The 23,769-nt window shown below is 45.3% G+C and overlaps 1 protein-coding gene across 2 annotated transcripts in view; it reads left to right on the top strand.

Moving 5' to 3' along the window:
- Window positions 1-23,769, top strand: part of LYPD6 (LY6/PLAUR domain containing 6) — a 38,040-nt gene that overhangs the window by 9,617 nt on the left and 4,654 nt on the right. For both annotated transcript variants that reach the window (XM_049811744.1, XM_049811734.1), the window contains exons 2-4: window positions 16,572-16,732; window positions 18,220-18,318; window positions 23,573-23,703. In XM_049811744.1, coding sequence (XP_049667701.1) covers window positions 16,615-16,732; window positions 18,220-18,318; window positions 23,573-23,703 — 348 coding nt within the window. In that variant the 5' untranslated portion in view covers window positions 16,572-16,614. The remainder of the gene's footprint in view (window positions 1-16,571; window positions 16,733-18,219; window positions 18,319-23,572; window positions 23,704-23,769) is intronic.

A 23,769-nucleotide genomic window follows, 5' to 3' on the forward strand; every position in this document is an offset into this window, starting at 1 on the left:
TTGGGGTCCACGCGTGGTCGTGCACGCAGCAGCTGCCTTGCGTTGCTGGAAGAGCAGCTAGGTGCCACTGAAATACTAGAAAAGTCACGTCCCGTGGACAGACCTTGCAAGACATGAGGCTCGACTGTGTAATACGGCACTTCCGGTGTCATCTGAAATTTTTGGGTGCTCTGACACTTAAAATGACACATTGAGATTGCTTAAAGAAAGATCTTTGGCCACTTTTTGCTGCTGTTGCTGAGCCCAGCAGAGGCTGCGTGAGATGAACCCACCGAGCCCGGTTCTTCAGGGGTGACATCCTCCACGGCCGAAGGTCGGAGACAGCCGGGCGATAACAGAGTGCGTCTGTGCGGGTAAAATGCTGTTCAAGTTAAGCAGCCGTTGGCCTTGGTGTGAGTCGTAACATCGACTTTGGAGACTCTTTCCAAATCCCACCCATAATCGCACTCTTGACTTAATTGTGGTTAAAACTCCCAGGTGTCTACAGCCATCAGACCAGGTTGGCAGTGATGTTGAATTAAGATCCAAACGATGTCTCGTAATTCAAAACAAACAGTAACCCCTCTGTCTCCAGTCGGGGTTTGAGGTCGCATCTTCTACCCCACGCCACGCGTTCCACGTTTGGGAGAGGAGCAGCCGGGCAGGACCGTCCTGCGGCGGGCAGATGGGAGCGGGTGGTTCGCTGCCCACCGCTGTCGGGAAATCTCTCTGCGCCTGTCTGCGCCGACTTAAATATAGCCACGTTCTGTAAAAGCCCACGCTGTATTTTTGTTCTGTGCATGTAGAAGCTGATAGGGTGATAAGATGGTAACTGTGCCTTGAGTTAGGCATATATATTTCTATTAACCCTGAGGGCAGCGTTGTAAATGTGCTCTTTTGTTTCCAGTTTAGCACAGGAAGCTTATTTTGGCTTCATTTAACGTTACTGCTCAAACTGGCGGGGAATCAGAAATTTAGTTACATGACATCATATCTCTGGCACAGCAGCATGGCTTGGAGCTTCATAGAAACCAAGCCCCCCTTGTTAATAAATCAAAAATTGAAATATCTGTGCAAGTCTGTCATAACAAGAGAAGGCTGCATGGCACTTCTTTTTAATTATTTTTTTATTTCTTCTCTTCCGCTTTGAGAAGAAAGACAAAATGTTCTGAACTGTTGCAATGACCCGGATACCGGCGTATAAGCAAGCAGAAGGGATGAAGTTATGGGTTTTGTGCTCTGGGGATGGGTGCCGGCCCTGGCCCCCTCTGCTGCTCTCGGGGCTGAAATTCACCTGATGTCCCGGTGCGGGGCCTCCGCTTTGGCCCGGGTCTGCCGATTTATGGCAGAATTGTAATCATGAGGATTGCACGTGTTTCCAGTTACGCTAAAAAAAATAATAAATCTATGCTGGCAGATAAGACATATGGCAGTTTAGCTTGCAAGAGTTCTAGCTACTTTGTTTCTGGTGTAAAGGTGATTTTATTTATTTATTTATTTATTTATTTATTTTTAGCCGAAAGAATATAAAGCGAAGACTTAAACCACTGATTATTTTTTTTTTCTTCTCAGGTGAATAATTTTCATGGCTACAGTGTGCAAAGTTTTAGGATTTATAGAGGGCGAGCCTGGAAGAAACAAATCACTTGTGGAGGAGTGAGACCTTTTCTGTTTTCCTGTTTTATTGCACAGGGGAGAAGGCACGGATGTGCACAGAGAGTAAATACAAGAGCAAACTCTACAAACTTCTATCCAGTATTTTTTTTTCTTCATTTCTCTAACATTTTTATCTTGAGCAATGCTTTTGCTTTTTTTTTTTTTTTTTTTTTTTTTTTTTTTTTCCCCCTCCACAGTAGCGTGCATAGAGCAATAGTTGTCACCTTCTTCTGGAGGAGTCAGTTCTGGTGCCTGTCTTCCTTGTAAACAAAGCTGTAGCCGAAAGAGCAGACACCTGATCAGATGTGGCAACCTGTTTTCTAATTAATTCCTGATGCTTCTCACGCTGCTGTATAACTTTATAAGGAGTTCAGAGAGATAATGTTCCCCTGGTTTGGGAGGCTTGGTTACTGCACGCCTTATCCAGCTGCATCTCGGCAGGCCTAGATTTCTTGGGTTACGTGTCCCTTCTCTGCAGAAAGGTATATTTTTAAAAGCGCTTGTTGTATTGTGAGGGTCTTTTTATGCTGCAGGTGAGGGACCTGGCTGTCGGTGGGTGAGAATGCGGTGACTCCTTGGTGCCAGACCCGACGGCACTGCTTTGGCTCCAGCGCTTGGACCGGTGGGGTGTGAGCAAACTATTTTTAGCGTGTATTCGTAATTGTGGCGCTCGGAGCTGCGGCTGCAATTATGAGCTTACGTGTAAAGCTGCTGTGGGTGTAAGAGGTGCCAGGTCCGGGTGGGTGCCGCAGCTCGCTCGCCGGCGCCGGTCTTCGCTCGGGCTTTGCAGGGAGGATGCTCGTCTCACCGGACAATGCCACGACGGCCCTACGGAGCCGCTGTTTGAGGTCAGTGGAAGGTTTTCTGCTGCCCCAAACGCTATCGCACTGAGCACCAGAATACCAGAGGAAAACGAAGCAAGTGAAGCGTCTTCTCCTGGGAATTTCTGGTTTCCACGTGGTTTTGGAGTTAGCAGGGCTTTACCCTTAAATATAGAAGCAAACCCTGCAGGCTTCCCCCGAGAGGAGCATTGAGGGTGTGATCACCGAGATAACCGCACGCTTTTCAGCTTCTACCCGCGATCTCTGCGTGCAAACGCCAGGCTGGAGCAGGAGCCGTGCGTGCACACGAGTGCCCATGCCCTGAGCATCCTTGCATGGCCACCACCTGCTCAGGTGGTTCTTCCAGCATCTAGAGAGCTCTCTCTCTAGATAAGCATTAATTTTTATTTCTTTTCTCTCTCTCTCTCTTTTTTTTTTTTTTTTTTTTTTTTTTTTTTTTTTTTTTTTTTAGCCCAGACCTCTTAACCACCATGAGTTATTTAGGGAGAATAATTATTGGAAATGGGAGGTACCAGTGAAGCTATCGTGGATAACGAACTGCTTTTCATAAGAAAAAAAGAAGGAAACAAATAGGAAAGGGGAGCGAGGATGGGATGACTCTTCAAAAATTCTATGGGACGATCCCAGATACTAAAGGGAAAGGTGCTCTGGTCCATTTGGAGGTGGCAGGTTTTGGGTTGAACGGGCAGCTGATGGTGAGCCTCGCTGGCTTGGCACTGTTTCTTGTTGCTCCTGTGGCCCCTGCCTGGGATTATAATAGATAATCATTGCAACCAGCAATTTTATCAGCTAATCTTGCTATCTATTTATAGTGCTGGTTTGCACCATAATATAATCTTACTTTTTATAGTTCTTTTTTTAATGTCTGTCTTGCATTGGTTGTTTGAGATGTTTACAGCTAGTGCGTGTTTTACTTCAAAAGAGAACAGAAATGCCCTTTTTCTTTAGATTAAACCCAACATGGATTTAAGCACGTACATAGTTTTACAGCCGGTGACTTGTGACATAATTGGACGTTATGGAAATTAAATCAGTTTTTCAGTACCAAAATGTGTATCTATTGGTGACTATGTTGGGGATATCATAGATGATGTCAAGTAATCTGTGCTTTATCCATAATATTCTTGGAAAGGCCATCATTCCCTGTAAGAACCTTGGCCTGATTTAATTTTTCATGAGGTCTCAATTACATATAAAAAAGAAATTAACTAAAATAGTGCTGTAGAAAGCAATCTGGAATTCCTCTCATCAGATGTGTTCTCCCGTATCCTTTGGACCAGCCAGATTTTTGAATTTTCAGCCTGTTTGCTAGTTAGCCTCTCTGTTGCCTTTAGGGAGTAAACATCTATCATACTTTATTCTAGGCTGATTTAATTTTTTATTTTTTTTTTTTCAGGTTTTCAATGATCTGTAAAATCTTTCAAATAAGCAGTTCTTACTAGCGCTCAGCTTATTGTCTGGTGGGTTTTTTGTCTGTCTTTTCAAATAATGGTGTGGGCCAAATTTGCTGGCCTGGTTGTGCTGTCAGCTATATATTTTGGACAGCAGTACTGGCTGTGCTGACCTGCGGGCAATGTTCTGTTAATGCAAAGGAGCCTTCAGCCTCTTGGAGGAGGTTTCTCAACGCTTAGGGAGCTCTTTGCTAGGAAAGACGTATAATGAAATATAATGATATTGGCCTAGTGTTTAAGTTGGAAAGCAGAACTGTACAAAGTTTGAGTTTAAATGTTTTAAAGAAAATGGTTTTATTTTGTCTTAAATATTCCTTTGTATTTGTTGTGGTAAAAATATGGTAGTGTTGTGGCTATGATTGTGGAGTGTCTTTGCTAGAAGCCTGTTTTCTCCCAAGGCTGGAGGAAGAGATGTCCTCTCGGGCTCATTATTTATAGCGGTATATGCTTACTGTTATCATTGGAAGTAATTGTCAGAAAGGGTCAATTTTAGAGAAATTTGTAGCTGAAGAGCAGTGTATTTTCAACATTTCACTGATCAGGCATGGATTCCTCAAAAAGTGGGGAGTAGGACTGAGAGTGGAGATCGTGTCTAATGAAAACCAGTAAATCGTGGTCTTCCAGCAGTGAAAATGTCAGCGGTGACATAATGAAAGCTATATATCGTGGCCTGTGGAATGCCGGATGATTCATGTGTGAAAATTAAGCAACTGGTTAAAGCGGGGGGGGGGGGGGGGGGGGGGGGGCACAGTTTGAAAACTGCATCTGCTTTTAGCATGTTTTGTATGTAAGAGTTTAAGGCAGATGAGTCCGAGCACGATTTTGAGGTATTCTTCAGCTACGCTGGAGATAACATCTCTTAGCTGGCAGACACTTGAATTACTGATGATACTCCATAAACACTCTGTACCTTGGGAAAGCGGACTTTCTAATGCCAGCATGACGAGGCATTTGGATCTAGCAACAGGCACAGCAGACGAAGAGATGAACGAAGGAGCAGAGGAGTCTGCAGCGAAGCTCGATCTCCAGGAGGTGAGAGGTTTGATGGAGCAGGAGGAGGTCTGCCTTAGCTGCCAGTTACTGATATCGAATACGCTATCTAATATCATATATAATGTTTGCCATCCAGTGAACTGATGATACTAAAGCATCTCAACTGAATGAAACGGACAGCGGCAGAGATGACGGTGGGTGGAAGGTGTTAACAAAGGTGCTGTGGCAAATGCACGAGACGTCAGGGTGTGGGGTTGGTTACAGCTGAAGGTAAAGGGGGGATGAGGATGTCAAACCCCCGCAGAGGCTGCCTGACCCCCCCCGCATGGGAGCTCTGCCCCAGCTAGGTTTATCAGAGGCACAAGACCAAAGGGGTGACGACAACTACATTGCAGAGATGTTCCAGGGTGGAGGGAGAAATTACTTTTTGAAGCTTAAAGCTTAACTAATACTAAGCAGGGGTTACATTTTAATTTTTGTGTACTGGAGATTGGCGAAGTTGCCAAGCGGTACATACTGACTCGGTGCGTATGCAGAACGATCTATGGAGGCGCGTGCTCCAGTTTACCCCAGTGAAGCAGGTCAAGCGAGACCCGTACTGGTTTGTACAGGTGTGCCTCTGGGCGAGCGGGGCCACAGAGGCAGGAGGGCAGACCCACTAGATTCTGCATTTTCCTCATTTTCTTATGGCGTGAAGCGTAAAGAGACGTGGTAGTAAAATTGTTCAGTGAATGTGGTTTTCTCGCCATCCTGGACAAGTCAATCTCTTCATGCCTCGGCTCCTGTTCTTCTCCTCTGCTGCTCTCGGGCAATGTCCAGCCCTCTGTCCTGGCTCCCAGGATCTCGCTTTAGTGTGCTTCGTTCTCCTGATTTTTGTTTGTTCTGGTTTTATTACCAGAACCAGGGTTTACCTGTTCTGCTGGGCACCTTGTGGTGGTCCCATGACTCTCAGGATCGAGCCCACAGAGTCTTCCTGCCCCTCCCCTTCCTCTTAGCCCTTTTTTAGGTACCTTTATTCAGGTAGGCATTATTTTTGCCATGAGGTGAAATGAAGGCATGAATATAATTTTGTTATTTTGGGAAAATACCAGCTAGCCAGGCACCACAGTTTCAGGCAAGTTCACTTTTTCTATCCTTGTGCAATGTTATTTGAAGCTAACCGTGAATCGACACAGTAAATAACTGATGAGCTCCAGGTAATTATTTCTGGTGGGTTAAAGTAACAATTGGGAGAAAAAAATAAACAACCACAAAACAAAACAAAAAGCCCAAAACAGCAGCAAAAACCACCACCAACAAAAAATTTTCTGACATTGCTTACAGAAGAATGGGTCTGGTTTTGTAGAAATCCAGGAGCATGAGAGCCTGTCTGCCTGTTTTTGTGCTTGCAGGGATTCTAGTGCAACAGCATTTACCTCTGTACAGTATCTTGATTTCCTGTTACTAAAAAAGAATAAATATAAATACATGCATTAGCTTTATGACATGCTAGCAGACAACGATCATGGGAGTTTTTGCGTTTAACTGTGTCGTATAACAACAGTATTTTTAATGAGAATATTGTGTTATGCCCGATTTCTACACAGTAAAATGGAGGAATGATTGACAGTGATTAGCTGTAAGTGAAATGTAGGGAGGGTGCAGAGCTTGTATGAAAACCAAATGAAAAATTAAATGCGCAAGGAAACTGGTACAAGGGGGAACGAGTATGTCTCTGCTTTAGTCCGAGAGTTTTTCTGTCTACAGTTAATTTACTTTATAAGCAGTTGCCTCCAAATTCTCAATAGCAAAGTGGTTCAGATCACTTTAGATTCAGAAAGATGAATTAAAATTAGCATTAGTTGAGCTATTCAGTGCATGGCTGCAGACTGCGCTGCTCTGGCAGACTCGGTTTGCGACAGGTCGCGGGACGAGCGTTTTGTCCGTCTGTGGGGGCATTAACAAGGGTGGGTGACTGTTGCAGAGGAGCTTTCTGTACAAGCAAAGGGTAAAGAACTTTCTGTAGGAAGGCACGTATATATTACTGCTCAGCTTCACAGGCCACGTATATGCAGACAAGTACCAGGTTGCTCACTGAGGTCTCCATCTCCGAAACCTCCACTGAAACCCATCGGTGCGGTGTTGGAAGCTTGAAACGGTCACAGGAGTAGTGGCTAAAATGAGGATGGCATTTTATAGCTTCCCGTCATAGTGGAGATGATAATTTTCTTTTAATTGGCCTTTTTTTTTTTTTTTTCCACAAACAAGTTAGAAAAAAATAGGAATTAGATGGCTTTTTCTGGGAGGCCAAATAATTAATTGGCCATTGAATTCAAATAACACTTGAAAGTCTCATGAAGCATAGCGGGAGGTTGTTTGTTTGGGTTATGCTGGGTTTTGTTTTTCTGGAAAAGCTATTGAAAATCTGAATGAATTAATGATGGTGGTGTTTGTTTACTCCATGGATTAACTAGACAGCTGAAAGAACACTAATTGGTCAGTTCTAATTTGGGTTTCTTTTACATGACTTTAATGATATGTAGCTTTTCTAATGTTTATACCAAATAAAATATGCATTAAAATCAGAGGGATGGCAGCAGAATAACTTTGAGTAAAGCTTTATGAGCAAAGTATTTGAATTTCAGTATCACAGGATAGAAAAAAAGTAATCAGATTAATTTTGCTCTTTTAATGTAACTGATTATGGAAATTTCTGCAAAGAGACATTTCCTACAAAGTCTCTTGCAGTCATTGTGGAGCAAAGGGTGGCAGTACAAATAACAAAATAGCGCGAGAGAAAGGTTTGATTTATTTTGATGCACAAAACTGGTTTTGGATGCCACCTCTGACTCGGCTAGATGTGGACACGCACAAACATGAGCTACTTTTTTCTATCAAGAGAAAAAAGAGAATGAGATACTTATCTAAAGGGTCGTTGTGCGAGGCTCGGGTCGTTGTTCATTAAACTTTATGTAGGTGCCGAAAGCGTATAGCTGGGAACGGTCAGCCCATTCCCAATTATTTCCCCGAGGGTTAGCCGCTGACATCAGTGCGGCATCTTCTGCAGCCCGGTTTGAGACACGTTCTTTGGAAATGAGCAAAAGCGGCCGTGTTGTCCTCAAACATGTCCCCTCCCTTTGTAGCTTGCCAGTATTTTTGGTGCCTTGTGCCAACAGGAATTCACGTGTGGGTCGGGAAATAAAAAATGGCATGAACTCCGGGTGAACTGCCAGGGGAACAGAGCCCTTCTGCAGCCTAATCTATGTGGGTCTGGGGCTGGAACAATACCACCTGGTGTTCATTAACTACTACATAAATATGTTAAATTGGGGAAAAAAACATGGCACTACAGCATGAATGGGCAAAAGCAAGGGAGTTCATTAATATCTCGCCTATCGCGAGGAATAGTAATAGCCCGATCCTGCTTACGCTGATTTTGGTGAAAAAGCCCTCATTTCTCTTCTACAAGGGGAAAAGCTCAAGTTTTGAATTAGTTCATAATAATAAAATCTCGTTTCCACAATATCGTGTTTTCGGGGCTGATCTCTGAACTTCCACAAAGCTTGCTTTGGGTCGATGCTGAGCCGTCTGTGACTCGGTGCCTAATCTAGCATGTCAAATGTGTGGGGTGATGTCCGAGAAGAACTGTCACAAATCGCTCTGGAGAGCCGAGGGGGAAGGCATCAGCAGAGCGAGGACACAATGGTGCAGATTGATGTATGGTTTTATTAAAGCACAGTTTGTTGCATGACAGACAAGCGTTTTGGCTCACTCTTTAACGTCTTCTGCCGTGTTTAATACAAGAAGTTTCTTGTTGGCGATACTTTTGGTACAGAAATGTTGAACCTAGCCTTGCAGGAAAGCGGGGGGGAAGTATTTTCATTTGAAGATGTCCTTTTCACCAATTATATTTTGAGATGTCACTAAGCTGTGTTTTTTTAATTTGGCCCGAGCATGCTTGGTTAATTGGGTAGAACACATTTTTGTAATCAGAAGGGTTTGGTGCTTTGGCTCTCTGCTTTGGTCTCTCCCCAATTATTCTGTGTAACAGTCTCCTTTCACAGCCAGAGCTGTAATCCTGCCCATTTGAAAATGACGGGTTTGTTTACAGACCTATTTTCCACAAAATCCTACCAAACGCTTTTTTGCAAATTTTTACAACTTGAAAGCTTGTTGCTGTAGCACAAATAAACTGTTCTGTGAGTTTAACCAGGACTGACCTTAGGTTAAGCAGTCGCTCCTTTAATCCTTTAGAAATAGTGAGTTTGTGCTGATGATCTTCCTGGTCTCTAGACTGTCCCAATTTTCCAGACTCAATAAAAATCTAACTTTAAAAGCTCACCAGGATCATCTTATTCTTTTGAAACTGCTGTTTATCTATATGCCAGGTCGGTACATAGACTAGAAAACTATTTTATTGAAGAGTTTCATGTGTTGGTTGCAGAGTAGATCATTTGCCAGCTACCTCTTCGTAAGCATGGGATATATTCTCCCATTTGGTTTGATTTCACTTGTCTCTTTGGCACCTCTTACTCTTTGGCTACATTTTATTTGGTAACATGCTGCAGTATTTTTCCCTTTTTCCTAGCAGATGCATTGCACAGTCGTATCGTCACTGCTTCCCTGTGTTTTAGTTGGAATGCTCTTGCCTACTGGGTTAAATGTAAATAGGAAAGATGGTCCAGGATGATCCCAGCTGCTGTTGCCATACCGAGCCTCACCCAAATTTAACTTGCTGCATAGGCTCGGGACCTCATTTGACTTTTCCCTAGGAGAGCATCACCACCCTGCCCACTGCCAGTGCCATTTCGTGGTCTGGCCACCAACCCTGGACCGGCAGTCGCAGCCTCCCTGCCCCGAAACACCCTTCCCTGGGCACCCTGGGGCCAGCTGCACGAAGCCTTGCACCCCCTTTTCCTACAAGACTTTCATGAGGAGCAGAAAGGAGCCATATGCAACATGTGGTCCACAGAAACAGCATCCCTGCCTTGGACAGGGGAGCCCGTTCAGTTGTCCCAGTGAACTTAAATGTTTATTTAGGAAATAATTTAAACCCCCTCCTCCCTTTTGCAGAGGGGCTTGGCTGCTGGAACTCGATGACTGGGGGTTTTTTGCTGCTTATTAGCAGGAAAATCCCAGGATTTCTGTGCTCACGCATGGTTTCCTTAACCTCTGTCTGCACGGAGCCGGGCTGTCTTGGGGGCTCCCCGCACGTTGAGGTCAGCCCATGTGCTGTGGGACACGGGAGGGGCAAGCGCCGGCTTCCAAAATCCCCAAACTGAGCTGAATCCTGATCTTACGCATCCTGTTGAGTTCAGGGCTGCCTCTATTGCATGCCATGCAAAAACCTGGGGGATAGGTCGTGAAATGATTTATTAGGTCATCTGTGTCTATCTTGCTGCTAATTCACAAGTGTTCATAGTCACAGTCTTGAATATTATGTGTAATTTAAAAAAAACTAGTGCTGTCCCCGCACCACTGTGTGCTATGTATGGTGGAGTGAAATGGGAATGAACTATGTCTAACTTTGAGTATCTCACCTCCTCGGTTTGACAGTTAGTTTGCATAAATTCTATATTCTCATATGAACATCAAAGCCTGCCTGATTTTTAAGGTAACTTTTTTTTTCTGTCAAATACTAAGTATCTGAAATACTCAAGTGAAATATATCCGTTTCATCTCTCCTCTGTGTTTACCTAAGGCCAAACTATCCTCTGGGGATGCATGAATAGAAGTGGCATTTTACTACAACTCGTTAGAAGATGAGGGGTTTGTACAGGTCCTAAGAAAAGTTAAGCTTTCACTAGTAGGACTGAAAATATCAGTAATACAGGTTGAAAATAGAAGCAATGTGCCCCTTCTAAAATAATCTTGAGATCACATCTTGTTAAGTATTAAATTGCATCCAAGGGAAGATGGTGTGAGAGGGAACATATTGTACCCCCCTTCACTTCCCCAGGACGTGGGCTTTTAGCTCAATGAACTACAGGCTTTGTAATTAGCAGCAAGGCGATTAGATCGTCCACATTTCTGGGAGTAATCTGTGCGCTAATTGTGTTTGATTGTTTAATTACTCTTGCTTACTGTAATTGAGGAGAGGTAGCGAACCCCTTTGCAAGAGCTCCTACAGGTTCCTTAGGTAGAAGTTGCGTGTGCTTTGCTACATCCCATCTTATCGGGAGGGTAGCGTATATTTAACCATTCCCAGGGCCAAACCACAAAGAAAATTCTCTAAACGGCAAGTGGAAAGAAGCTGGATTTGAAGGCAATTCAAACTAATCCCAGTTTTTGTTCAAAACTTTTCTGATGTCTTTGGTAGGAACCAAAAGGCAGGAAATAAACAAAGAGACCAAAAAAAAGGAGGTTAATAATTCAGCAGGATAGGGATGGAGGGGGAAAAATGCAATTAGAGATGGCAAAGTTGCAAATAGTCTCTGGGATTGCTCTCCAGGATCCTGCACAGCTGGTAGATGGGAAAACTTCCATTGCAGTTTGGGTTTGTCTTTGGACAGTGATGAAGTGATGGAGACAGAGACTTGGGGTTTAGTTTTTGAAGCTGTAGAGAGATGCACATGAATACTTATATTATAGTTTCAGTAGCAGCTTTATGTAGATTGGAAGAAAGGCAGGAGGAAACGTAAAGAACAGTGAATTGACTCTTGCAGTGGTTCAGCAAGTCACGCTGGTGACGCGCATAAGGAGGAGCTACTGTTGGGTAGAATTTGCGTCCACAAAAAGGCCTTCCAGCATTGTTGTACTGGTGGTGACTCCTTTGACTTGGTTTATCACTGATGAATAAACATCATAGCATAGTTGAAGGATGGTCCAGCTGACCTCTCACAGTGGAATTTGCTCGAGCAAATTATTTGTGCTGTGGTTTCTGCAGTTTCTTACAGATGTTGCTGCTTTGGCACACGGTGCTTGGTCCTTTAGGGCTGATATGTCTGCTGCCTACTGAAAGGAAGCTTTTATTTGCTTTTGCTGTTTTATTTATCCGAAGGAAGTGTTGCTTTAGGGTGCTCTGATGCAGAGGCTTTTCCGAGTGTAGCGACAAGAGAAAATGTCTTCAAGATTAAATGAGGTAGTCGGATATAAAACCTGGAGATGGGGCCCAGACAGTGAGGAGGAGATGTAGGAGGAAGGTGGAGCTGAGATGTCAGGAGAATCATCAGTCTCCTCTGAGACTGGGCACCCTCCATCTGCATCAGATGACCAGGGAGAGCAGGGCGATGCTTCATCTCCCACGGGAAGGAGGGAGGTGGAAGGGTACTGAACGCCACGGCACGTGCCATACTCGCATGAGGAGGAGGAGCACAGAAATGCCCACAAACCAGGAATTCCTCCGTGCCTCCTTTGGCCAAGTGTTTGTGTGGGAAGATTTGGTGTCTGACTTCTTTTTGCTCTCGAAACACTGCAACGTTTGCTGCAACCTTGCAGCTTGTGGTCTTCACTCAAGGCCAGCTAGCAGGTGTCTACTGAGCTTGCGAGAGGGACAGGAGGGCCAAATACATCCTCGCAAATAACCGTCATCTCCGACAACGCGTCTCCCCCAGAACCGGAGGTCTGACGTTCATCAGCGCCTCTGCTCGAGGGCTCCCCGGCCCTTCCTTGGAGAACGGGGACCTTCCATTGTCCCCAGCGCTGGTGACGGCGAGGACAAGACATCGCCACCCTAATGAGACCCGACAAATGGGCAATTGGGCTGCTGCTTAGGGAATTTAATGGTTAATTTCCATAGCGCCGTGTCAGGGCAAAGGGCAGGAAGAAGTAATCCTGCTGCAGAGCGGGGATGGGGATGCCTTTCCGTCTGAAAGGTGCTGGTGAAGCTGGAAAGATTGAGTTAACTAGGATTTCTGTGTCAGCGCCCAAGACCTTTTATAAACAGACTGTATGATCTAAATACCATGTGACTATTTCCCCTAACTGCAATCCGGTATCAAATTCAGAGTGGGCCATGCCATTTCTTATTAGGTTGGTGCGTGCACTCTGCTATGCACGAGAGAGGCTACTACGTCTGGAAAGGAGCCGAGTTAATTCAGAAGGAAAAAATGTGCGCCCGTACGCTGGAGAACAAGTCTGTTCTGCGAGCAGAGGTTTAGCCCCGTGCTAGCCAATAGGTCAGCAATAACCGTTTTAAAAAATATTGTTGTACAACGTTTGGTGGTTTTGGCTGAAAGCCACGAACTAAAAGGGGCTTATGAGCAAAAGAAAAAGCCTTCGTGGCCTTGATGAAACTTCTTGGGGCTTATAGGCTTCATGAAGAGAAGCCATCTTTGCAGAAAAATATCATTTTGCATGATTTTGGGGAAAAAAGTGAACTGAAAACAATTTTTTGTCAGACGTCTGCAGTTTTTAAAGCAGTGCATCCATATATATCTCGCCTTCCTTTAAAAACAAAAAAAGCAATTACTTTTTATTTTTATGTGTGGCTGTAAAAACAGAGAGAATGAGCGTGCTGAACAGTAATTATCGAATATGTTTGATTTTATTGAAAACAGGTGTTGATATTCCACTCTCTGTGAAATACCAGTATTACCTTGAATATCCACAACTATTTTCTCAATTGGATGTAGTATATTTGTACGTGTATTTTGCCCCTTGTGAAAGACAGAACTATGTGTACCCACGTGTGCATACTCAAAATATTTGTGAAATATTGAGCATTCAGGTTTCCGACAGTAGGTACTTCTATGTCCAGAGAAGTATCTGTTTTTATACTACCTATGTGTCTATGACACGACCAGGTAGAACGTGTTTGTTGTGACGAGCAGTGACTGTAGCGGTGGCAGGTGGTTTGTTCAATTAGTACTTTGTACTTCAGCAACTGCCATGGTTCAAAACCTCTGGTCTGCTCAGGATTATTTTGTAACACACACACAGCTTTTTAAAATTTATTTATTTTATTTTAATTCCTTACCTATAATTAAATCTGTTTCAAGCATATAAAATAGAGGTGGGGAAGTGAATTCTATATATTCATTTGTGGTTCTTGCAACTCATTAGAAGTGGTGTTGGCAATTAAGCTTCTTGTAATGACAAGAGGCACGATGTGAGTATTTTTAGCGTGCAGCTGGAAGATTTCTGCCACCCTTTCAGGCAGGACTAACAGCCACTTGTCTTCTGAATCTGACGACTAGGCAAGTATTGACAGTTACGTACAGACATTTGGAGACTGGCTGAATAAGCAATTGGTCCCATAAAAGGGAGCGTATACGATAGAGGGAAAGCTGGTGTCCTCAACTGGAAGACTTTGAACAGTACTGTAAGTATAAGTGCTTTTTGTGACTATGCCGAGAAATCCCAACAAATTATTTTCTTATTATTACCTGGGAGGAATTCTTGCCATCGTTTGAATCTTGCTATGTTTTAACTTAAAATATTGCTGTTTGTTCCTTATGTTCTTGTTTGATAACATATGTTAATCATGACTTGTGGCTGAGTTTGCCTTGAGCTATGAAGAGCTCCTGCCTCTGGGACGGGGGTCCTGAGTTTTTTGTACTGCAACACAGGATTGCTGCTGAGACCCTGTGAGCTGACAGAGAGTTTCACTGCAAATTGCTGATTTCTTGAAACGAATAACGGGGCTCGTTAAATCTGCCTTGTTTTGTTTGGGATAAAAAAAAAAAAAAAAAAAAATCCCCCAAATCCCTCTCTCCTCCAAACCTTCATTATCTCAACAGTATGAATATAAAGCAATTTCCACATGTGACAACCCAGTTGCCTTTGAGCGGCTCTGGTCAAGCAGTGAGCAGAGAGGCTGACGTGTTTGTGGTGATGGACAGGTCTCCTCTTGGGTAGGAATGGAGAGACTCAGCTCAGGACTCCAAATATATATCTTGTTTTCTCGTGCTGAGCGTGGTGTGTGACGTGCGTTAGGTATAGATACAAGCCCCGAAAGCAAACTCTTCCAGAGTGGAGCGTGTCTACCTGGTGCTGTTGCTTGTTCAGCTGATGGCTCCCGTTGTCCTCGGCTCAGGACCATCGGGACAGCATCGGCATTTGGCCAGCTCAGCTCCAGGTCAGCGTGTATTTAGCCATGAGGATCTCAAAAACGTGAATAGTCCCGAATCCACGGGCGTACCTGGCTCCCTCGCCGAGATGGGCTCCAGCTGGCTTTGCCGGGGGGTCTTCCTCCAGACCCCACGGAGAGCCGCTGGTCCCATTTCTTTTATCTTTCACGTGGCTGGGAGAGGCTTGTTTTATTTCCTTTCTGCTTCTAATCAGGATTTCATTTTCCCCTGGCTGATATGCATCTGTGGAGTAAACCCAATGGAAATTGGCATTTCCCTCTTTGTAAGATTAACGCAACAAAGTTTAATGTACCAAGCTACGTGTTATCTGTTTCTCTATTTTTATGGATTTCGCGGTTTTAATAAAAGGGCTGTTTTCAGATAAGAGCCAAGGATAACAACAGACCCCCCCCGATGGCCACCGCACTGCTAGTCCTGTGTGGGTCTCTGCTACAAGATAAATATTTGGAGCCAGAGGTGGAAGGTTACATCCCTGCCCCTGGAACATCTTTCCTGAAAAAAACAATAAATTGATTTATTAAATAATAACTACCATGCTTTCAAAGTTGCTTAGGAAATATCTGGGTACTGCAGATCTCTTGGTCAGTCTGGGTGGAAAAAAATGCCAACCCTGTGTGTTTTGGATGGACGCCAGCAGCTCCTGCCTGGTGCGGCAACCGTGTCCTCTCGGGCCTTTCCTGTCCCGCTCAGTTTTTGAGGCACGTTTTCATCATTTTTAAGGAATTGTAATAATATGAGCTTGTGTATTTAATGATGTATTAGCGTTGTCTGTTTCTGGAGGGCTCCCCGTAGCTTGTGTACAAGGATCGGGATGCTCCTAAAAGCTGCTGGGTTTGGGACAGCTTCGCAGGTGGTACAGCAAGAGGGTATTTGTTTCTGCTTAAATTAGTTCCCTTCGTTCAGGGACGTGGGAAAAATACGCTGCGTTGTTTGTCAACAGCATCACAGAGGGAGTAAGACCCTTTGGAGCACGGATGAGGAAAATGCAATAATCACTTTATGTTATTAACAGCAGCCAGCTGAAGGTACAGCCAGCCTGCAGCAGCTGGAGCTCCTTGCCTTTCCTGAGATAGGTGGAAAGTAGCGTGGACCTTCTGGTTTGCCAAAAAGGTGCATTTCTGAAGGGTGCGAGCCTCTGTTGGAGTGTGCGTGTGGGAGACCCATCGCTGCTCCCCCAGCCATCCCAATGGGTGTCTAGCTACCCCGTTTCCTTCCTTTCTGGTCTAATTCTGCAATTTTCCAGTATTCTCTAAAAGAAGCAGTTAAATCCTGTCGCAGTGCAGTCTCTGATGACTTTATCAACATCCTACTGAGGTTTTTGCAAACCGGTCACTGACCGATTAAATTGTAAACAGTGACAAACCCGACCGCCCTTCCCCGTGGCTCGTATTTGCAGATCTCTGGCCGGGAGACGGTTTGCCCAAATCTTTTTCCCAGGCACCGCCAGGGATGTCACTGAAGCCGAGCCAAAGAAACCACACCGCTGCCTGCCCACACGGCAGGGCAGCTTTTTGCGGGGTCACGGGACCGTCACGCTTTTGGCGAGGTTGGGTTTGCTGGGGGCCGAGGTGACGGCCAGGCTCCTTGGCAGGGGGGGTGGGGGTTCCTCCGCTCACCCTTTGTTCTCTGCTATTACCCAGGTGAGTTTTTTCGGCTGCCGCATGAGTACGTCCTTGGCCGGCGATGGCCTCGCAGCCCACGCCGGCGTGGGTGCTGCTGCTCAGCCTGCTGGCCGGCTGCCTGCCAGCCGCGCAGCCCAGGGACTTCACCGCGAAGGACATCGTCTACCTCCACCCTTCCAGTAAGCCACCTTCGCACGGGCTGCAAAGCCAGGGGCGGGGGTAAGGACGAGGGCGATTGTGTGTTCAGGCAGCAGAAATGTCAGGCTTTGAGCTGAGAGCTGAGCAAAGATTAAATAAACATCCCCACTACTCATAAAATTAGTCGATATTATGGGACCATTGCTGCCCAAAGGGATTAAAGGAGCGATAGCGTTACAGGCAGTTGCGGAGTGTGTCAGGGGTTTTTTGTTTGCTATTTTCTGCTCCTCAATAATATTTCTGGCTATAAGACCAAGCCACGCGGTTTGCCTGGGAGCATCGATAGCTGTGAGCAAGGGCCAAACGCGACCATTTGCAGCTGTGGCACTAACCGCTCCTGGCTTTATTTCAGTAACTCCTTGAAGTAATGCTATAGCAACGTTATGCATCTTCAAACCTTCCATGGACTCTCCTTCCGCTAGTCTGTTCACTTTGTCAGACACAAACTTATTTAATTCTAGGAGAGATCTGTGCCTGCCACCTGCTCCCAGTAAGAACTCACAGCCTTTCTGAATTTGGCTGAAAAGTTTATATATTATACAAGCAAGTTGAAATTCTTGGTTTATGCCATAACCATGACCTGCTAGAGGTCCAGGGTGAGAGGCGTGAATTTAATTAGTGCTGTCGTGTTGTCCCACCCCAAGCTGTTCCTTGAGGGCAGCACCAGTCCCACCAGAGATGCTCCCAGGTGACTTGCTGGTCCTTACCCAGAGGAGCCTGGGGAAACAAGCAGCAAATGCCTCTTGCTTCATCTCTCGTACCCGAACGGGGTCTGGCCCAGAGCCGGTGGGCAAGGGGAGGGAGAGGTAAGATATGTGGCCTGTGGGGCTGCAGAGGTTCAGCTTACTTCGCCCATGGAGATAAATGTGATTCGTTCACCGTTTGGCATCTGAGAAGGTGGCAGCATCTTGAAGATGTATTGAACGTGCGACAGAAGCCCTGCCAGGAGACCACTTAAGAAGTCACGCTCTTCGTTTGGCAAGATAAATTAGGACAGAGTCTGTTGTTAAAAACTGGAGGTTCAGCAAATTGATTTTCCTTTCCTTTGGGGACATCAGCCTGCCTTCAAAAGGGGTAGCTCGTTTCCTCGGTGGGACAGTTTCCAGAAGTATTTTAATCCATCTGATATTTTGTTATCAGCACTGATAAAGTAGTGGTATTGGATGTGAGCTCTGATACCAAGAGAGTAAGTACTCCTTGCTCACATTAACTCCCTTTGAAGTCAGCAGTGGGCACTTTTGCTAGGTAAACACGGCTGAACCGAGTCCTTATTGTATCTGTATGTGCCTTTTCTGCATTGCTATTGCTGGTAGGATTTTTACAAATCAGGACCAACTTGGTGAAGTTGACAGGTATACACATAGAAAGATATGTCCAAAGAAAACAAATGTTGCTGCGTGCCTCTGAAAAGCTTAGTAGAACCAGATTAATTGGCTCTTTTTAACTGCATGTTGTCTATTCCTTTCAGCCACACCGTATCCTCATGGATTTAAGTGTTTCACCTGCGAAAAGGCAGCAGATAATTACGAATGCAACCGATGGGCTCCGGATGTCTATTGTCCAAGAGGTAACCAGCTGCATGCTAGTGTTTGATTTAAACCCACCTTAACACAACCGCTCGCTGTCGCTGCCGTGGGACAGCACTGAGCCCCCATTATTCCTTGAGTGTACTCGGATGCTGGCAATTGCTGCCTCCGCTTGTAAGCCTCCTCAACAAGAAAGATGTGTAAGCGATACGAGTAATCCTTTAAGCTTTTCTGTCTCTTTGCGGTGGATGAAGTTTAGGACTTTCATCTACTCCCCATATTCCTATAGCTCAGCTGGAAATTAAATCAGGCTGATGTTTATTTAAGGGTTGTGTTTCTCTTATTGGTGGGTAGAGGAGCAGTTCATGCTTTGTTTGCTTCCCTCCCCTATGGCACAAGCCCGCACCTCAGGGCGGCCGGGGCTGCCTCTTTTTGCCTGGCATCGAGATGTTTTCAGTATTTTGGGCTCGTAACTCCCATTGGAGTCTGAAGCTGGGAACAGCTCAGAAAGGGCTTTGGAATACAGGCACCCAAAAATCAGGCGCAGGTATCGGAGAGATCCCCAGACCTCCTCCTCCCTTACCATTTCTCTTTTTGAGACATTCCCAAGGCATTAAGATTGTCCCCAGCCCCTGACCAAGCCCGTTCAGCTGGGTCGGACATGGGCCGTGTCCTCACCAGTGTGGGAACCACGTGCAGGCAGAGGGATGCTGTGCTTCCCCGGTGCTTTCCCTGGGCTCGGCAGCCCTGTTCAGCGTCTATCCAGGTCTGTTGCGGGACATTACAAGTGCTCTCAGAAAATATTTATCTTGGAAAGAGAAAGATAGTGACGAGCACTATGGCGATGAACCAGCTGTGTTTGCAGCCTGTGTCAGAGCACGTTATCTGTCCGAGAATTTATTTGCTTTGAGCTGAAATCGGCAAAACATCAACAATGATAAAAGAGATCAAGCTGGCTGGTATCAGATGAGGCCAATATTCACGGACACTCCCTGTTTTGACAGGAATCGGGGGTATTTAAATGGCTACTTGTAGATCACTGTGCAAGAAGAGAGGTGTGACTCCAAGGCCTGCCTTTAGTAACAACCAGCAGAAGTGACTTGACCAAAAAAAATGCTAATCTGGAAAGCAAAGTTAGCACTTAATGGCTGTTTAGGGGAGGGAAAACCCATGCTTTGGTGCATCTGTAACTCATCAGCTGCATTCATCCACACCAGAGCCGCTAGTTACGGTCACCAGCCCTCCTGCCCACCGGTACAAACACCCACTGCGCAGTCATAATGTAAGGATGGGGTTTTAGCCATGAGAAATCCGAGTCTGTCTTTAATCTTCAGTACAGAGGACTTCTTATCTCCTTAAACTGGAGGGATCCGATAACGTTTTACACCAGGCACGGCGCATTAATGCCCAGACTGCCCCAAAACAGCATGCCTTGGGGCTGGAGCACGGCTCTGCCTGCGGCACGGACCCCGGCCCCTCGCTGCTGGATTTTGGGTGAGACCAGGGACCCCCCGGTGCAGCCGGTGTACCGGCGGCCACCAAGGAGTAACTGCCGAGTCAGCATTTACTGTGTTTTGGAGGAGCAGAGAATTGGGGAAAGGGGATGGGAACTAAAGCTTAAAGGCTCTGTCCCTGTTCTGTCGCAGTGGAAGCAAAGCTGATAACGTCATTGCTCCCCACTCCGCAGAAATCAGCTGTTGCTTCGGGATGCCTCATCACCGACGGCTTTTGTTGGCGTCTCTTAGCTTTATATCCAATGCACGTCCACGTCAGAAAGCTTTTAACTAAGGCAGCTTTTTATTTGGTTGCTTTCATTTTCAAATGTAATTTTGAGTTCACGTAAGGAAGCCACAGAAATGCAAGCTGAGGTTTGAGGCGTGACTGCAGGCGTCCTCTGGGGACCGGGGTTATCTCCTCAGGTAATTACCTTATCTCTGGGAGTCAGAGGGGTGCACTTATGGTGTGGCCTCCCTCGCCACGGTGATCTGAACCCTTGCTGTTTCACTTGGGTTAAATGGTGGGGGAAAACAAGAAAAGTCCATCCTGCTGGTGTTATTTTGTTTTAATAGCATTCTGTCTTAAAAACAAGCAAACCAAAATATTTTCATTAACTATAATGTAGGACTTAAAGGGAACTGCATTTTGTGTATAACAAAATTAATTATAATGGAGAGTATATACGTGAATCCCCATCTTGAACAGAGATTAGAAAAAGCATTTCCTAGAAGGCAGGCCTCCTGCTATCATTAACCTAGTTTTCTGATATTTATTAGCTTCAGCTCAAGCAGAAACTGTGTTTGTGGTTTAATTTGTATCGAAACGCTGCCCTCAAAATACTCCCAGTACTCTGTTTTTGGATGGCCTGTGGGCAGGCCGACAACCTGTGAAGGGGATGATGGCCGCGACCACTGAAGTGAAGTTCCAGCGCTGTTAGACGCTGTGGTTTGGGAAGTGGGCTCCCAAAAGGCAACTTGTGACTCTGGGTCCTTTGAAATACCAGACTCAGTGTTTCCCTACCCAGTTTAAAGCAGACTGGTCCAATTTCTCCTACTGGAGACACGTACCAGCCTTGCTGGGTATCAACACGTGGGGCGGGTTTGCTTACGTTTAACCTGGATGTTGGTCTGCACCATGATTTCTGGTTTCAGTAGCTGGTTTCTTCAATTTGGGCTGCCTTTAAGGGTATAGAAGGGTGTCCGTGAGGTGGACCCCATGGGGAATGTGCGTTTTAGCCGTGGGGTGATACTGCTGGAGGTCACCATCGCTCCTGGCAGGTCAAGACCGAGGCGGTCTGTTGTCTATGGATGTTTGGAGATACCTCATAGCTGAAGCGCATGATGCAATCTTTGCAAGACAGTTCCACCAGAGGAAGGAAAATTGCAAAAGAAGAGGGGATGGTGTCACCTGTCGCGCCAGGGGTCAGTGGAAATCGACAGCCCTGAAAATCCCCCAAATAATCCCATAGAGCAACAATCTCATTTTCAAATGCTTTTGTAATGGAATGCGTTGCTGGACAGCCTGAATATTCCACCACAATCAGCCTAGCTCTCAAGTGCCTTTAAAGACACTCTGGAACTGAAAAATTTAGGAAACACAAATCCATGCTTTTTTGGTACAATACCACCGACACCCATCCTTACCCTGTGGCCGTACTGCTGCCTGGCTTGGGTCCCACATTACTTAGAAGCATCAACGTTCATGCTGCAGTGTTTTATTTTAATTGCTCTAAACTTCTCTGATATTTTTGGTAAATTTTTTGTAGTGTTGGGCCCACGTTCTTCACAGGCTCAGCCTGGAGTTCCTCTTCCATTCCTCCGGCAGGCAGGCTCCCGATCTGCAGAGCAGTCGTTACGGGTTAGACGCGGTGATGTTCCCTACCTCTGCTTTGCTCTTGGTGCTCTCTGGCCCAATCCTTTTCACCTGTCCTCATTACACTTAGCCTGCTCTGAGAAGAGAGGCAGAGCAGAATGCCGTGCAAAAGTGAATATTAATTTGAGTGAGTGGATTTTGTTGCTTATTGTGAACTTACTCTGAAGCTGCAGCCCTGCCTTGCCATCAGCGACGGCTGTGTGGGGAGAGGCGCGCTTGGTCCCCCTGTGCGGGGAAAATACCTATCTCCAAGACGATTGCACAATCTTTTCTAAAAACACACTTGGAAGAAAGAATGAAACAGCCTTAAAAGAGTTATGAGGTGCTAGAAGCTTTACCTGCCAAGGGTGAGCTCCGCTGCAGAGTCATTGCAGGAGAAATAATGCACGCACAGATTTCCTGGGGAATGGCACTTCCAGGCAAGGTCCTGGGAGAAGCTCAAAGCCGTCGTGCAGGATAAAACTGTGAGCTTCACCCCGTAGGGCAGGAGAGCCTGGAAAACGCATTAAAAACCGCGTGTTGCAGCCCTGGCCGGTTTGAAGGAAGACAGGACACCGAGCGCCTCCAGCCTCTGGTGATAAGTTAAGTCTGTTTGCTGTGGATATCGCACTTGAGCTAAGAGCAGGTCAGAGATATGACAGATGTCTGAGGGGTTTTATTGCCTAACAAATAATGTGTTCAGCCGGCAATCTCGCACGGCTGTTGCCGAATGCCTAAAACATGAGAAGTATGCAGGGCTTTACCTATCGGAGATGAGGGCTGAACAGGAATGCTCGCTTTAAATTAATTACACTACTTCCCCCCCACCCCGTGAAAGCAACAATTTTATTAATAATAAGGTTGATTAATAAGAAGGTGTAATTTAGAGAAGAAATATATAATGGCATGTTTCCTGTGTTGAAAATCCAGTGTTTTCATCTTGGAGTGCTAAGAAGGGGAACGGCACCCTTCCACTTCCCTCTGCTGACTAAAGCATGAAATAAACCCAAATTCCTTTATGCCTGAGGATAACCATGGTATTTGTCAGTCATCCTGCTTTGAATTTTCTGTGTGTTTTACAAATGTCACTAGAGGACTAGCTTGAAAAAGGAGGAGGAAGAGGATGGTCTCCCCTGGGGACAGGGGAGCCCGCAGGAGACGCATGCAGAAGATGCGATGGGAATACTGGGGGGACAGTCCATTTCATGGTGCTTTTTCCAAAAAGACTGGGAAACTGTGAAATACATAAATCCTCCCAACTGTTCTACCAGTATTTTGGCATTATTTTATACATGATAAAACTGAGGGACAGAGAGGGTGTGAAGGATCTTCTCTGGGCTGTGCAGGAGCCGTGGGAGAGAGCGTGAGCAGTGAGGACAGCTTGCACGAGCTGCTAGGATACAGGGAAAGGCATCTCCAATGTGTAATGCTTTAGGTTGTTCTACAGAATTAGTGGTTGTGCATGAAGCTAGGAAAAAATTAAACCTATACAGACGAAAGTTTGCTTCAGATATAAGCAGCTATCATGAATGTTTTCTTTTTTTTTTTTAGAGATAATTCCTATAAAATTAATGGTGCACAAGATTTGGGGTGTTTATCTGAACCTCTCTCTGTAACTTGATTATCCAATGTGTTTGTGTGCATTTCTTTGTCTGTAACAGAGGCCCACATTAGCATTGGGAACAAATCTCTGCGTTCCAGAGTGCTCTGAAACCTCAGGTTTGTGCCAGAGCTTGGGCTATGGGTGTGTATTTAGTGACATTTCATGTATTTATTGCAATACACAAAAGTCGTCCCACCCCCCCACCCTTTTTTTTTTTTTTTTTAAATCCCAAGGCTTGGGAAAAAAAAAAAAAATCTAAGAGATCTTTCCTATTTCTTCCCATTTGTAGACCATCCCAAAACTCAAATTTGACAGTTAAACGCATTTTTCTTCTGTCTTTCTAGGTACAAGATACTGCTTTAGCCAACATATGATGAAAGTTACTGGAGAGAGTGTATCCGTCACCAAACGCTGCGTACCATTAGAGGACTGTCTGTCTACAGGATGCACATATGTAAAGCATGAAGAATACAAGGTATGGGATAAAAATTTCCTTTTTTTTTTTTTTTTTTTTTTTTTTTTTTTTTTTTTAATATGAAAA

The sequence above is a fragment of the Accipiter gentilis genome, chromosome 1 (genome assembly GCF_929443795.1).
Source record: "Accipiter gentilis chromosome 1, bAccGen1.1, whole genome shotgun sequence".
NCBI lineage: Eukaryota > Metazoa > Chordata > Aves > Accipitriformes > Accipitridae > Astur > Astur gentilis.